The sequence below is a fragment of the Mytilus trossulus genome, chromosome 6 (assembly GCF_036588685.1).
Source record: "Mytilus trossulus isolate FHL-02 chromosome 6, PNRI_Mtr1.1.1.hap1, whole genome shotgun sequence".
Classification (NCBI taxonomy): domain Eukaryota; kingdom Metazoa; phylum Mollusca; class Bivalvia; order Mytilida; family Mytilidae; genus Mytilus; species Mytilus trossulus.
This window is the reverse complement of record NC_086378.1, coordinates 60,698,745-60,714,779: the sequence shown is the minus strand read 5'-3', so window position 1 is coordinate 60,714,779 and position 16,035 is coordinate 60,698,745. Positions and strand designations below refer to the sequence as shown.

The 16,035-nt window shown below is 31.0% G+C and overlaps 1 protein-coding gene across 1 annotated transcript; it reads right to left on the bottom strand.

Moving 5' to 3' along the window:
* Positions 1–8,397: 8,397 nt before the first annotated feature.
* On the bottom strand, positions 8,398–13,706 carry LOC134722868 (perlucin-like protein; the record flags this gene model as incomplete). The annotated part of the gene is made up of 5 exons (XM_063586500.1): positions 8,398–8,458; positions 9,315–9,547; positions 10,996–11,077; positions 11,639–11,745; positions 13,568–13,706. Coding segments are annotated over 5 exons (591 nt in total), but the record flags the coding sequence as incomplete, so codon positions are not given.
* Between the last annotated feature and the right edge of the window lie 2,329 nt (positions 13,707–16,035).

The window sequence follows — 16,035 nt, the reverse complement described above, 5'->3', positions numbered from 1 at the left end:
GAGGCCCACATTTTAATTGGTAAGAGAAATAATCATGGCCAATTAAAATGATAAAGTCAACTTTATCACTATCAAAACGGAGAAGAGATCTCAAATTTGTCATCTGTTGAATGTATTAATTTCCAAAATCGTTTCAGAAGTGGCAATAATGAAAATTATTTAAAGATCTTGAAGCGGGAAATTGACAGCCAGCTTTTGATGAAGGAGGAATTTGTCACTTAACTGTACAAAATTTGTCTATAGAATCAATCAGGTTAAAGCAAACTCTATAACTGTTATGTCGTTGATTTAAAACACAATGAAGAAAAGGACACATAGGGGTATCGAAAATAAAGACCTACGTACTTTTTATTATTCTCTACATTCACTTTTTGATGGCAGTAACACAAAAGCAAACTGTGAATAAATTGCGGGTGTAATCATTTTTGAACACTTTTTTGTGACGTTTAAATGATGACTTTTCATTTTTTTTATTATTAAACAGTTAAAATTGATTTTCACATGTATTTAAGGTGGTACCTAACACTACAGGGAGATAACTCTGTAAAATCAGAAAAACGTTTTAATGACGTTATATTGTTACCGGAATATTAAGCTTCTCAATGATCAAAATAAGTTTTTGCCAAACTGCTATATAACCAGTGTAATTTTTCTGATTAAACGGTTGGTTCAATTTTTTTAAAATTGATATATTTTTGTCAAAGGGTCAAAATTAATACTTTGTCAAAATTTTAAGAAAATTAAACGAGCCAAATTAATTTTAGTTCAAGTGTTGGGTACCACCTTAATTAATTATCTGAGTGATGGCCCGTTGATTAAAGGTTAGAGAAGTTACAGTCTATACTCATGCAGCTATTCCTTTTATTTCTACTTTTACTAAATTCATTACAATTTTAATGTTAATGAAACATGCCTTTTACGTAACTATACAGAACACAATCGTTATAACATCTACAAATCTTCTTCAGTATTTCCACCTAGATGAAATAGTAATATGGTTTACTCACGAAAGGATCACATGAATACAGTATTTAACGAGAAGTCTAGACTTAGAATATGATACGTCTTTTCTAGGCATGCAATGAAGATATTAAAAGCAAATATTACCATAGGCATGTTTGTTCGTAAAAATTACAAAAACAAATATCCCATCTGATTAATCACATTAGGGTGTAACCAATGTAATCATCTTACATATATATGCATGTTGGGAAGATGACATTCTGTATTAATTTTCTGTGGAGATAGATGATAGCTTGCAGCTCAACTGTAAAGTTTCAACCATTATAAGCATAGTGTCACGATGTATGTACTATGTAAATGCGATATGAATGTACTGCTAGACCAAAACGCTTAGTAAAAGATGGACGAAAGATAACAAAGGGACAGTCAAACTCATAAATCTAAAACAAACTGACCGCCATGGCTAAAAATGAAAAAGACAAACAGAAAAACAATAATACACATGACACAACATAGAAAACTAAAGAATAAACAACACGAACCCCACCAAAAACTAGGGGAGATCTCAGGTGCTCCGAAAAGGTAAGCAGATCCTGCTCCCCCCTGCTCCACATTGCTCACAGGAAACAAATTGTCAAACTATCAGTGGATGTCGTTTTTGCTGCTTAACATACTTTATGTGTTTTTCATTCATTGTATTGCTATTGCAAGTACGTTTTCTCGTTTGAATTGTTTTACATTTTTCATTTAAGGTGGTACCCAACACCTTGACTAAAATTAGTTTGGCTCGTTTAATATTTATAAAATTTTGAATAAATATTTACTTTGACCATCTGACAAAAATATAAAAAAATTCAAAAAATTTGAACCAAGCATTTTATCAGAAAAATTACACTGGTTATATAGCAGTTTGGGAAACACTAATTTTGATCATTGAAAAGCTTTTTATTCCCTTACAACACAACGTCATTAAAACGTTTAGCTGATATTACAGAGTTATCTCCCTGTAGTGTTAGGTACCACCTTAAGGTTTTTAAAATGATGACTATGCGGTATGTTGGTTGTTCAAGGCCGTATTATTTTATTTCTATATCAAAGTTAGAAAAATTGTATTGACTCCAGTCTTTCTACTGAATGCAGCGATCTTGAGAGAGAAGCCACAGAAACCAATCTGTATTCATGCTAATTGAATCAGACGTAAGACTTATTGTGAAAATGAAATATGTGTCAAAGACGAGTAAAACCAACTTACATATTATTAAAAAGTATATACGAATGGTTAATAAAATATATAATCAGACTGTACAAGTAAATGAATGTAGACTCAACTTTATTAGACATGTTTCAGAGTTCAGATAAACACGGGGGTAATAATATTGTTTACAGAAAAGAATCAATGACCATAACTGTTGAAAATAAGAATTTTGTTATTTACAACTCTTGTTAACACCCAGATAAGTGGACATTTTTTAATCATCTGGAAAACGTCTAAGTACGCAAACATGTCCGTCTTTCTAGCTGGTGAAATATAAGCATTTATTTATACATGATACATGTACAAAAATGTACTATGTATTGATATTTTATTACAGTAATATCATATCACACAGTAACATATAGATACACGAAAGGTTATGTCGTTCATGTTTCATATAAGTCAATATTCAAAATAGTTTTGCTGACAATTTTAAGGTGTCATATATCAAAATGTTTGTTGTTCGTGTTTTTAAACAATTCTTGGAAAGATTTAATATTATTTCCCTTCATTCGATTAGTAATGTAAAAAAAAACACCATTATATTCAAATGAACAGAAATTCAACGGTGTTGTTAGTTGATATTAACATGATAAAACTTTTTTTTTTTTTTTTTTTAAAGTTTATACAAGTCGATATTTCAAAATAAATGTTTATTTTGTTTAATAGTCATGCCTTTTAAAATTATTTAATCCTATGAATTGCACGCTTTTAATATCGACCGTTTTGGCAATGCTTACTCATCATGATACTGTCATATAAGTTGAACAAAAGAAAAGCTGTAAAATTCCCGTTTTAATGATTTTCAAACAATAGTGTTTAAAAAAGGGACGAAAGATACCAAAGGGACAGTCAAACTCATAAATCTAAAATAAACTGACAACGCCATGGCTAAAAATGAAAAAGACAAAGAGACAAACAATAGTACACATGACACAACATAGAAAACTAAAGAATAAACAACACGAACCTCTCCAAAAACTAGGGGTGATCACATGTGCTCCGGAAGGGTAAGCAGATCCTGCTCCACTCTAGGCACCTGTCGTGGCATTTGTGATAACAAATCCGATAAAAGGTTTAACTCGGTAGGTCACATTCCTTAAAGGGAAGGAAATTGTAGTTACGACGTATAAGGAACATATCCGATATCATTTGTGAAACGGTTATTCCATAACGGTCAACCAACTCGTGATGGCGTCCGTAAAATTTAAATGTAGACTGGAAATTAAAAGAAAAAGAAAAAAAAAAAATATCACTTTCTCCAAAGGAAAATCTCATCGACAACCGAATTTAAGACTATTTGACGAAAGTGGCGAAGGTGCATTGTCGATCAATATTTTTATCTAATTAGGGTTAATTCTAAACTATTACGGGCGATTTACAAAGACCACAGTCAGACTAGACACTCTATTTATCACAACATTCGTTACAAATTCTAACCAATCGACCTGCAAATGAAAGCATTTCGACCCACTAGTTTTACCAATAATTACATATTGCAATGAATTTGTGCATTGAAAATTTAAAAGATATAGAAAAGCTTATTCTATAATTTTGCAAGACAAATCTAAGGATCGATAGTTTACGTTCAATTACGTATACGTTTAACTATGTATACGTCAATGTAGAATACTTCTTTAACATAAAACTATGAACCGTCGGAGCCTAGATATGATCCCTATGGCCATGTTATTACCTGATCAATATCGTCCAAGACATAGAGGTTAAAAACGCTTTATAAAAAGAACAACGTATCGTCCTCCATCTTAAATATATTGGAAATAGTGTCGTCAGGTGACAAAAGACGATTTTCCTCGTTTTGTAAAAGTTGGTGTAAACAAGAAATATTTTATAAAACATTTTCTTGATTTGTGTTTTATAAATGTATGGATATTCGAATATCACATTTTGAAAACAATTCAGAAAAAAATAAATCTACATAATACACCAATTCAAAGAATAACAACTTTCCCAGCGGTTTGTGTTTGTATCGGCCGACAAAACAGACAACAATGTGGTGGTGTTATACCGTAAATTCTACACGGCATTCTTAAGAAGGAAATGTTGAATTCATCGTTATACAAATCAGTGCGCTTCACATAGTGTCATATACTAAACAAAAATAGTATAACCAAATCACACCTCAGGACTTGTTTTTAACATTACAAGGTCATAACTATGTATTGGTTACTAAATTACACAAAACAAAATAAAAAGAACGTGTCATTTTGGTCTCTTGTATGTGTTCTATAACTTATCTTTCAGTGCTTTAAACCATTTCCTAACTTTTAACTACTACATGTGTACTACCAAACAACTTATCATAATCTTTTGTAATGAAATATATGAAAAAAAGTTAACTATTTTTGGAGTGTAAAAAAATCTTTATATATTTTAGATATAATATGTGCTTTTGGTGGTCCTTTTTTTGTTATTGACAGTTATGAATTTTTAACTCTTTACACTGTACTTCCACACAGTTACTAACATAATTCTATTACAATATTTTGGTAATTGTTATAAAACAAATCAAATAACATGAGAAACATCATGACAAACCTAATCTCGATTTCTATCCTTTTTTAGAAAATGACATATGATAATGCCATATTTCGCGGCGATGGTACATTCGTGTGACGCACAGTTCGTAATTCTATCATGCTATTTTTGAGTACTGATATAAATCAATTTTAGATATTCGTTGTCATTCTGTGGTTAATATGTACTATCATATAATATAATACTGAAATTCTTTGTCCCGAGTGTTTTTGCATTTATTTGTACTGTATTCCTGACATGTAACGTTGTCAGTTAAGCGGTATTAATAACATTGCTATAAAGCGCGAGGTTTCGACTAGCCATTACACCAGTTGCAACCCACCTTTTTTCATAAAAGATCCCGTACTAAGTCAGAATTATGACGCGTAATTGTAGTTCGTTTCTATGTATGTTGTATCGTCGTTTTGTTTTTGTTCCAATATGTTTTTCTCAAATGATGTTTGGAACAGCGATTTACTACTGTTGCCTGTTTTACATTTTTATTGGTACTAATATTGATTTCAATTTTTCATCAGTAAATTAAAAGTAGATATATATTAATGTGATATACGTACATTGTATGCACTTTATTCATCTGATAAGTTTAACCTTTTTCAACTGATTTTTATTGTTCGTTTTTATATTGTACTGTTACACCATTATCCAAGGTTGGGTTGGGTTGGGAGGATGAAGTCCTCTTTCATTTTAATCTTATCTCATTATGTGTGTATGTTCCTGTCCTAAGTCATCAGAAGCCTATAATTCAATGGTGGTCATTTGTTGCTGTGCTTCATATTTCTTTTTCGTTCATTTCTTCTACATTTAAAAGGCTGTTAGTTTTCTCGTTTCAATTTTTTTTTACCTTAGGGATTTCGGGGACTTTTATTGCTGACTATATGATATAGTCACTATGTTGAATAGTTTAAGACAGCACACCATGTAGTACTGTGATCTATAAGTGTTAATGTCTGTCAGATGGTATCTTGTAACGAGTTGTGTCATAAGCAATCATACCATATCTTCTTCAAATGTACAATTACATTAAGTATTTTTTCATGTTTGTACTTATTTTACTTTCTTTACTTTTTTTATCTGAGCGTCACTAGTGAGTCTTAGACGACACGGACGTATGGTGTATTAAATTTTACGCCTGATACCTTTAATAACTATTAACAAATCGAAATGTCATATTGTAATGTGTATTTGTGTATTTCTGTGTCCTTAATCCTCTTGCATGTATTTGTACTGTAGTCCTGCCATGTAATGTTGTCATTTTAATGTTATATTAAACATTGCCATAAAAGCGCGACTTTTGGCTAGCCGTAAAACCAGGTTCAACCCTCCATTTTTTTCATAAACTGTCCTGTACCAAGTCAAGCAAATGACAGTTTTTAGTTTTATTTTATAGTTCGTTTCTGTGTGTGTTGTTTTGTCGTTTCGGTTTTTTGTTGTACTTCAGTGTTTCTGTTGTTTTCTCACAATCGATTGAGGACATTCGAACAGCGGTTTACTACTGTTGACTTTATTACTCGGAATCCAGCAACATTTAAACATAATCTTGCAGTAAATATAATTCACATGTATGTTGAATGATCCTATATTCTTATAAAAATTAGTTCATTATAATTAGTATGTTTTTTTTTGTCAAACAAAATCAAGGTGTATAAATGACCACCATAAAAACAAATGATGCAGCAGTGATGTTAAAGTACTAATTTTAAGATGTTGGGACTTTCCTTATAAAAAGTGAAGACGGACACCACTGGGGAACACAATTTAAAATATAAACATATTTGTTATGCACACAAATAGCTTCTTTTCGGAAACTTTTTCAAACATATATACCAATGTATAAATGATACAAAGGGGAGCCTATACATGTACGTATGATTTTAAGTATTTAGTTCTGATCTGACAATCAAGATTGAAACATAACCAAACGAGAAAGATGTGCAAGCCAAATCACGCGCAGGTACTAGGGTGGTTAATCCTGACTGATCTTCAACAACTTTTGAACTTGTTTGGCTTTATAAATATTTTGATATGAGCGTCACTGATGAGTCTTGATGTAGACGAAACGTGCGTCTGGCGTACTAAATTATAATCCTGGTACCTTTGATAACTATTGATATTTTCTACAGTAAACTCACACAGGTTCATTTAAAACATTTGTTCTTAATAAATGTATGATATTCTCTGTACAGTAATTATATGTATCCCATAAAATTCGTATGAAACTAAAGTTCAAAAATACCATGACTCAAACCTGGTTACACTAATAAACAATTACTGTCCATACTGACATTGTGATCACAAGATAAAAAATGTCCACAAAAATATCTCAAAATATTGCAAAATTTCATAAATGATGTTTATAACATTGCAAATTAGTATTAGACTAAGTATACCTGAATTAAGAAATGTTCTATTTTAAAGATTCCGAGATATAAAAAAAAGAACTGTCGTTTAAAGCTCATATTTCTCGATGCACGTACACTAACTTCTGGATTTATACAACTATTATATATAAAGAGTAAACAAAAAATAAAAATTGCTTGAAAACTCAAGAAAGGTTTAAGTCAAACTCCTGCGTATACCCGATGTAAACATTAAAGCGGATACTAGCCCCTTTGCACCTTTAACTTTGCAAAAGGAAGCTATTTGATACTACAACTTTGATTCACATTTCAACACCAGCTGTTCTTTGGTTTACAGTGTACAACTATATTTAGTTATTTTTACATCAATTATAATTTTGTAAAGATTTATACTATACAAGTACCTGTCTACAACGGTGGATTGTGACACAGTGATGACTGCTGTACCAATATTTTGACTATTTTACCTATTATGTCTGTTTTTTTCGCGCATCATTTTATATATAACGAAATTTGATGCGACGGTCATATCAGTGAGAGGTTTAGCGTTATGAAACCAGATTCAATCCACCATTTTCTATATTTGCCTGTACCAAGTAAGGAATGTGACAGTTGTTTTCCATTTCAGGCGTTATATCATCTGATTTTGCAATTTGGATAGTAACTTTCCGTTCAGTATTTTAATTTGTGATTTAAATTTTGCTAAATAATGGAATATAAAAGTTTACTTTCAAGTAATTGTTGAAATTGATTGAAGCAGTGGAAAGATATAAACCAACATATCACTCATAAATTCTTTTTCTTAACTCCACATATTGTAAATGAGTCAAGTGATTTAAAATAAAGAATGCATTATTAAAAAGTAGCTATTATTATTTCTTTCCCATTAGGTGTTTTCTGTTCTGTTTATATGTTTTTTTTTTGTTCACAAATATTTAACCCTGTTAACTGTCAAAGGCCACACTTTCAGTGTGGTATGATACTCCTCATGTTTTAATAGCCTTTTTGGCGGAATTTTCTTCATGTTTATTTTGGTATTTTACACCTTCATTGTCACAAAAAGGATTTATAAAAGAGGGACGAAAGATACCAGAGGGACAGTCAAACCCATAAATCCAAAACATTGCAAAATAAGCAGACAACTTTATAAAAGTGGTTATCTAGTATTATGAAGGTTTACATGATATTATATGACGTTTTACATTCTTAGCATATATGAGATTGAAAACAAAAGTATTTCTGTTCAGATTTCTTTAATGAATAATCTGTCTTCTACTGGCTGTTTGCTTTCCTCTCATCCCTTGGACGGACGACAGTTCGAGGCCTATAAGAAAAGAAGAAGGAAACAAAAATGTGTCCGAACATATTTCATTCTATAAAAAAAATTGACATCTTTAGCGAAGAAAATTTAAAACAATTGTCACGTAAAATGACTATCAAAGATAACAAACTTTTTATATATTTTGCAAAATTAAGTCCGTTTATTGACCTTAAAATACAAAAACTATTTGTATTATTTCTGTAAAATATTGTATTGCAGTTTTTCTCACGACTGATATTTCTTTTAAATTTTTGACTGTATGATCCCTTGTTTAGAATTTACTTCCACAGGAGTAATTTGACAATAATATAGATATAAACACGATGAATTTTTGAATGATTATAACACGGGTCAGTTTAGTATATGATTATTAATTTAAATATTGAGTTTAACAATAATCTAAAAAAAACACTGTAGAGAAAATTAAAGATTGGGTAACACGAGCTCTATCGAAATCTGAGCCTGATCTCATATGTTCCGAATCGCTTTAATAGAAGCAAAATGTAGTACACATCAAGAGAAATTCAATGATTACTTACATTGTTTTATGTGTTAATTGAAGTAAGTATAAAATCATTATTGTTACGACAATATATAAACAACGTTTTCTCTTTTATTAACGCCGTGAAAAATGACTATGAAATTCATAATCCGAGCAAAGAGGGCATGTCGGAAGAGTGATGGGATGATCCATGCAAGTATAAATCAGACATTTCTTTTCTAAACAAATTCACAACTTACACGTGGAACATTTATATTAATTTCAAACCTACCATAAGATCAAATATTTCTGAGGCTAAAATAAAAAAAACCCTGTAGACATGAAAATGAGAACAGTCGTGTATAGTTATAAACTTACATCTGAACATTCACAAATATATCCCATTTGATCTGTTTGGCATTTTGCATCATTCCATTCATAATTAACTTCTGACCAAAAATGACCACAGTCTTCATTCCTAGAATTGTTTGGGTTGCCTCGATTCCAGTTAGAATAACTGACTGCTGAAGAGTCATTAACCCATCTCCAGTCTCCTTCTTTTTTAAAATCTGCCATACCCATCCAATAGCCATATTTGTGCTTAACCGATTCTGTTTAAATAATAACAAACACATATCATAGAAAAAGTTGACTGTTTATGAAGAGGCAATTATGTATACAAAACAAAATGACCTCACAAGTGAACATGTACGCTAAACATCGTCAGTAAGACGGCGATGTCATTTATAGCTGTGTAGGCAGATTTTTAAAGAAAAAAAATGTTTTAAAAGTGATATAAATACTACACCGTAGTTTTGAATTTGAATTAAGGTAAATTTTACAATTAAGAAGACTGATAAGAATAATAATAATTATAATAATAATAATAAAAATAATAATAATAATAATGATAATAATAATAATAATAATAATAATAATAATAATAATAATAATAATAATAATAATTATGTTTTAATTTATCAATTAAACCATACTGTCTGTAAAGATTTGTGTACCAGTCTTCTTTAAGTAAAATAAATATAACGGACATTTGATACTTAAAAAACAATTCTTTAAAACAAAATATACCCTAAAGAGTATTGTTCACGCTTCGTTGAAGATATAATGAAAATCAATGCGACTGTCATACAAGTGAGAGGTCAATCCCCCATTTTCTGCATCTGAAGATGCCTGTACCAACTCAGGAATATGACAGTTGATTAATGTGGATTTTTTTATCTGATTTTGCTATTAGGTTAAGGACTTTCCTTTTTGAATTTTCATCAGAGTTTAGTACTTTTTTTTTTGTTTTACCTTTTTTTGACACATTAATACATATCGTCTAAATTAAAAAGTATAAATGATATCATTATTATTTCTATACATCAATCAATTGTCATTTGTTAAACTATTTGAGTAGCTCTAAATGGTATTATTAAACATTTTCTTAATTAAGTAAACAGTTCATGCAATGAGAGAACATTGCAACGTATAGGGTTTGGTTAAATGTAAATTTTGGCAAAATACTGTTTGTTAATACCGTTTATTATAACTCATTTATATATTCTATATAAAAATAAGTAAAAAATATTTTGAATATTTTGAATATATTTTTCAAATTACAAACGTTTAACTATTGAACTGGTCAGTAGTTTCAAAACATTAGACCTCGAAAAAACTAGTTGACCTCGATAAAACTATTTGACCACAAGCGTCATTATATTTCGGGAAATTTCCAATACCGCTACAGGATTGGAAGATTTTGAAAAAACTAGGATACAAATATTGCCCTCAGCTTCGTCTTAGGACAATAGTTTCACCTTATGGGGACACTTCACTTCCTTTTACAGTCAACAAGTATACAATAAAACCTTGATTGAAATAAAAAAATATATAATCATATTTTTCATTTAGTTTGAATTTATTTTAGATATCTTAAAAAAATATTTTTACACATTTTTCCCTTACTTTTGTTTATTTTGTCAAATTTTGATAACATATGTCCCAAACATATTCCAATGTTTGTGCCATATGTATCATGTATATGAAATATACTAACTTGTGATCATGTCAACAACCCATGAGTTTTCTTCTGAGTCTGTAATTTTTGCAAGGTATCCTCCCATAGTTTGACATTGTTTCTGGAATGACAGTGATAGCATATGCATGTTATATACCGCACGACAATAACAAAGCATTAAACGCAGTAGCTTTAAATTTCTTTTTTTGACCGTTCAGTAATTTTCAAAATTAACCCGCACACTATTTAGGAATATTAATAAGATCACGAAGTGTTGACAAAATATACTATAGAAAACAAATGACAACCTTTGTATAGTAGCATAACAAAAGCCGGTTGTAATTATATTAGTACATGATTGTATACATTTTTTGTACCTACACTGTTTTCTATACAATCCTTTATCATCTGAATATACAACAAACCACTCACTATTTATCCAATATCCTTGCAAGGTTTTTTTTTGTTAAAATTTCAAGCTGCTATAAAATATATCAGATTTTAAAACTAATATTATGCATCTTGGTTAAACGAAGGGGGAATTGTAACCTGTACTTTCATCAGGGAAGTAATGATCCAACTCTGAATACATAATTGAATAGCTCTTGATTTAATTGAATTTACCAGATGAAAGGAAATATGTCGATCATAACCTTCGTAGGTAAAAATAAATGAGACCTACCGCAGCATCATGCCAATTTTTACCATCAGGTGAAAAAAAGTAGCAGTTAGTTTTGTATTTTTTCCAACCGGCTGGACAGTTCTTAGTGGCAGTGCACTCACCAGATGCTGTTGAAATAAATATGGAACCTCTAAAGCCAAGAACATCGCTCGATGATGAAATGAAAATTCGCTAACTAGTATTTGTTTCACTTTCGGCTGTTCACGAAGTTTTAAATAAACTCATCATAGATACCAGGACTAAATTTCATATATACGCCAGACTCGCGTTTCGACTACAAAAGACTCATCAGTGACGTTCGAATCCAAAAAAGTTTAAAAAAGCCAAATGAAATACAAAGTTGAAGAGCATTGAGATCCAAAATCCTAAAAGTGTTGCCAAATACACCTAAGGTAATCTATGCCTGAGGTAGAAAAGCCTTAGTATTTCAAAAAAATTCTAAATTTTGAAAACAGTTAATTTATAAATATAACAATATCAATGATAATTCATTTCAGCACAAAAATGTGCTGACTACTGAGCTTGTGAAACCCTCGGGGATATAAATCTCCACCAGCAGTGGCATCAACCGAGTTGTTATAAATAAACTTATCATAGACACCAGGACTAAATTTTATATATACGCTAGACGCGCGTTTCGTCTACAAAAGACTCATCAGTGACACTCAAATCCAAAAAAACATAAAAAAGCCAAATAAAGTGCAAAGTTGAAGAGCATTGAGATTCAAAATTCCTAAAAGTGTTGCCAAATACAGCTAAGGTAATCTATGTCTGAGGTAGAAAAGCCTTAGTATTTCAAAAAATTCAAAATTATGTAAACAGTTAATTTATAAATATAACAATATCAATGATAATTTATGTCAGCACAAAAAGGTGCTGACTACTTGGCTCGTGATACCCTCGGGGACATAAATCGCCACAAGCAGTTGCATCAACCCAGTGGTTGTAAATAAACTCATCATAGATACCAGGACTAAATTTTATATATACGCTAGACGCGCGTTTCGTCTACAAAAGACCCACCAGTGACGCTCGAATCCAAAAAAAAATTTAAAAAAAACAAATAAAGTGCAAAGTTGAAGAGCATTGAGATTCAAAATTCCTAAAAGTGTTGCCAAATACAGCTAAGGTAATCTATGTCTGAGGTAGAAAAGCCTTAGTATTTCAAAAAATTCAAAATTATGTAAACAGTTAATTTATAAATATAACAATATCAATGATAATTTATGTCAGCACAAAAAGGTGCTGACTACTGGGCTCGTGATACCCTCGGGGACATAAATCGCCACCAGCAGTTGCATCAACCCAGTGGTTGTAAATAAACTCATCATAGATACCAGGACTAAATTTTATATATACGCTAGACGCGCGTTTCGTCTACAAAAGACTCACCAGTGACGCTCGAATCCAAAAAAAAATTAAAAAAAAACAAATAAAGAACAAAGTTGAAGAGCATTGAGATCCAAAATTCCTAAAACTGTTGCCAAATACAGCTAAGGTAATCTATGTCTGAGGTATAAAAGCCTAAGTATTTCAAAAAATTCAAAATTTTGTAAACAGTTAATTTATAAATATAACAATATCAATGATAATTCATGTCAGCACAAGAAGGTGTTGACTACTGGGCTTGTGATACCCTGGGGAAAACAAATCTCAACCAGCGACGTTAACGAAAAGTAACCAAGTTGAAAACGCATCTCATTGAAATCTACCCTACCACATGTCTATCTTATTTAAAAAAAAAAAAAGACAATTCAACACCTTAGAGTTGTTAAATAGCTGAAAATAAGTCGGCTATAAAAGATCTCGACATTAAAAATTATCATATGCATTGCCCTCACCAGAGACTGTGATATATTTTAAAGTATTAAACATTGCTTGTTTCTCATTATCTTTTTCCATTTGCCACAAGTAAAAGTTTTAATTTACCTTTCATCTTGTTTTCTATGGATTGAAGCATGCACTGAACCATGCTGGCTATTATTGATTTTTCTGTAGATATATCACATGGGTTTGTTGAACATGTTGAGTCAACCATAGAAATGCAACACAGAACCAGAACTGCAAAAAAAAAAAAAAATAATAAAGAAGTGTATCAATCTGAATATTATTATAAGTGCATTATTTGTATACATATTTTTAGTTTTATCTATGTTTTGAAATAAAACGGCTGAAGGGATTTTTTTAACCGAATTTATGTTCTATTGGATCACAACGAACTAAGGGACGACATCAAAAGTTCCAGGTAGGATAAAAACAGTTAATTTATAAAGTGTTTTTACTGACCCTCTTACCACCTCTTCACTTGATTCGGGAAAAATTAATTGACCAATAAGGATATATATATATATAAAATCGATTTCAATTAAACAAAATTTGCAACAATTTTTACCCCCTGCCTCACACCTCAACTATTTGGATTTTTTTTTTTTTATCCTTCATTGAATTTGTTTATGTCATCCATTAAGAAAGAAAGCAAGCAAAGGACTAGGTTCAGTGGTCCCAAATCTAGCGGTTTTAGAAAATTGTGAAAATTTAATCTTTAAGCTATAAGTAAAATGTTTTTGCTACATAAGTTTAAGCTGATTTTGACAATACAATGCACAAATATCGCGTGCTAGCATCATTAAGTCGTGCTAAATTACTGAAATCCTAAAAAGTTTAGCATTTTGTTTAAATTTTAGACTGTTTCCGTCTAAAATGAAAGTGGCCGTATTCGTGTTTATTCATAATATTAAAATGTCAATTGTATTTAATGATAATACAAAACACATATAAAGGTTGAGTATTAATACGGATGCGGCCACTTTCAATTTTGACCAAAAAAACCACATCTGAAAAGTTTCATATCTGATAGATTTTTCATATTTAAGCTTGAATCAGAGCATTTTTAATGACTAAAACAGTTAAAATCTTTCACATAAACTAATCAAATCAAATCAAATAGACACGTAAGTGTTAAAAAAGAGTCCAAAAACTTTTGTTAGATGAACCTGAAATTTGAGGCTAAAATCGATTCTTACCGGACCTACATTGTAATCCTTTTGAAAAAACTTTTGTTTAGATACTTATTTTAATAATTGTATAATGTTATTTAGTTTGTTTATCATCAGAAGAATATTACAATTATTGTATTCCACGTCTCTTATAATGTTCAGAATGCAAATAAGATCGTATATAAGAAAATAACAAACCTTTTCGGTATTTGATGTAAAATTAAAAAACCTTCTACTGGAATATAACTGAATATTGGTTTATGATATAAAAATAATAAAACCTTTTCGTGTATATTCCTTTCATCCAACTGTTACCATAAGTATGGTATTACGGTAGTAAAGTGTAAAGTATCTGCAACCAATGTGTTTCCCTAGAAATAACAATGTTTAATTTGTGACTGATCCTAGTAGAATATAGTTGGCAGCATAAGCCACTCTTTTTGGTAGTCCCTGTATCTGTCTTTACATAATTTAGTAGTTGGGGTCTCTATAATTTTGTGATGTGAGATAATGTGTAGTTTAGGACATCAATGCCATGCCTAAGTGGGGCGTCCGTTTGGCTGTGCGGGATGTATCAAGTTCGCAGTCACGTCCAGTCAGATGGGGACGTTAATTCCGATGCCTCTTTGAGGGTTCCGTAGGTGGCCTGTTGCAAGGCAAAATTTCTGTCCCTATCCAATATACCCTCCTTTTCCGGTGGCGGTCCAAATTTCTCCGACCATCATCCCAGATGACCTCTATTATATCAACCTACCTATTGTATTCATTGTGAACTTGTTCTCGTCCTGAATATGCATGAAATATTTGCCACTGGACGCTGAGAAACCAACAATCAATCAATCAAACCATGCAAGCTCTTTGGCAAGGCGATATTCCTGTTCAGATACTTAATCCAGAACCAAGCATAGCATGTATAATACCTCGGGCAACTTTTAACCGGTCTTCTGTATTTATTCTCCATAGTTCATTTAAGTCCAAAATGTTTAACATTTTTCTTTTCGTCAATTTAATTATTTCTTAGATATACATTTATTTCTTGTTGCGTTTTTGTTAACGGCACAGTTTCAGATTTTGTAGGATTGTTTCATATAAAGTTGTGTTTGTCATATTATCGATTATATATAGTAGAGCCTGAACCTTATGCTCTTTGTTGGTCAGTTTGGCAATGTCATCAGCACAAGTTAGAGCAACAACATTATTGTGACATATTCCTATGCCTATTTAAAGATCAGTTTCCGCAACTAATTGTTGAAATGATATTGTTCCATTTAACGTTAACTGTTAAATTCCTGTATATATTTGGTAGCAATAACCACATATTTCCAACAATTTCTTCAAGGTACAGTTTGTTTAATACAATTTCGTGATGTAGTTTATCGAAAGCCTTCTAAGCATCTAGTG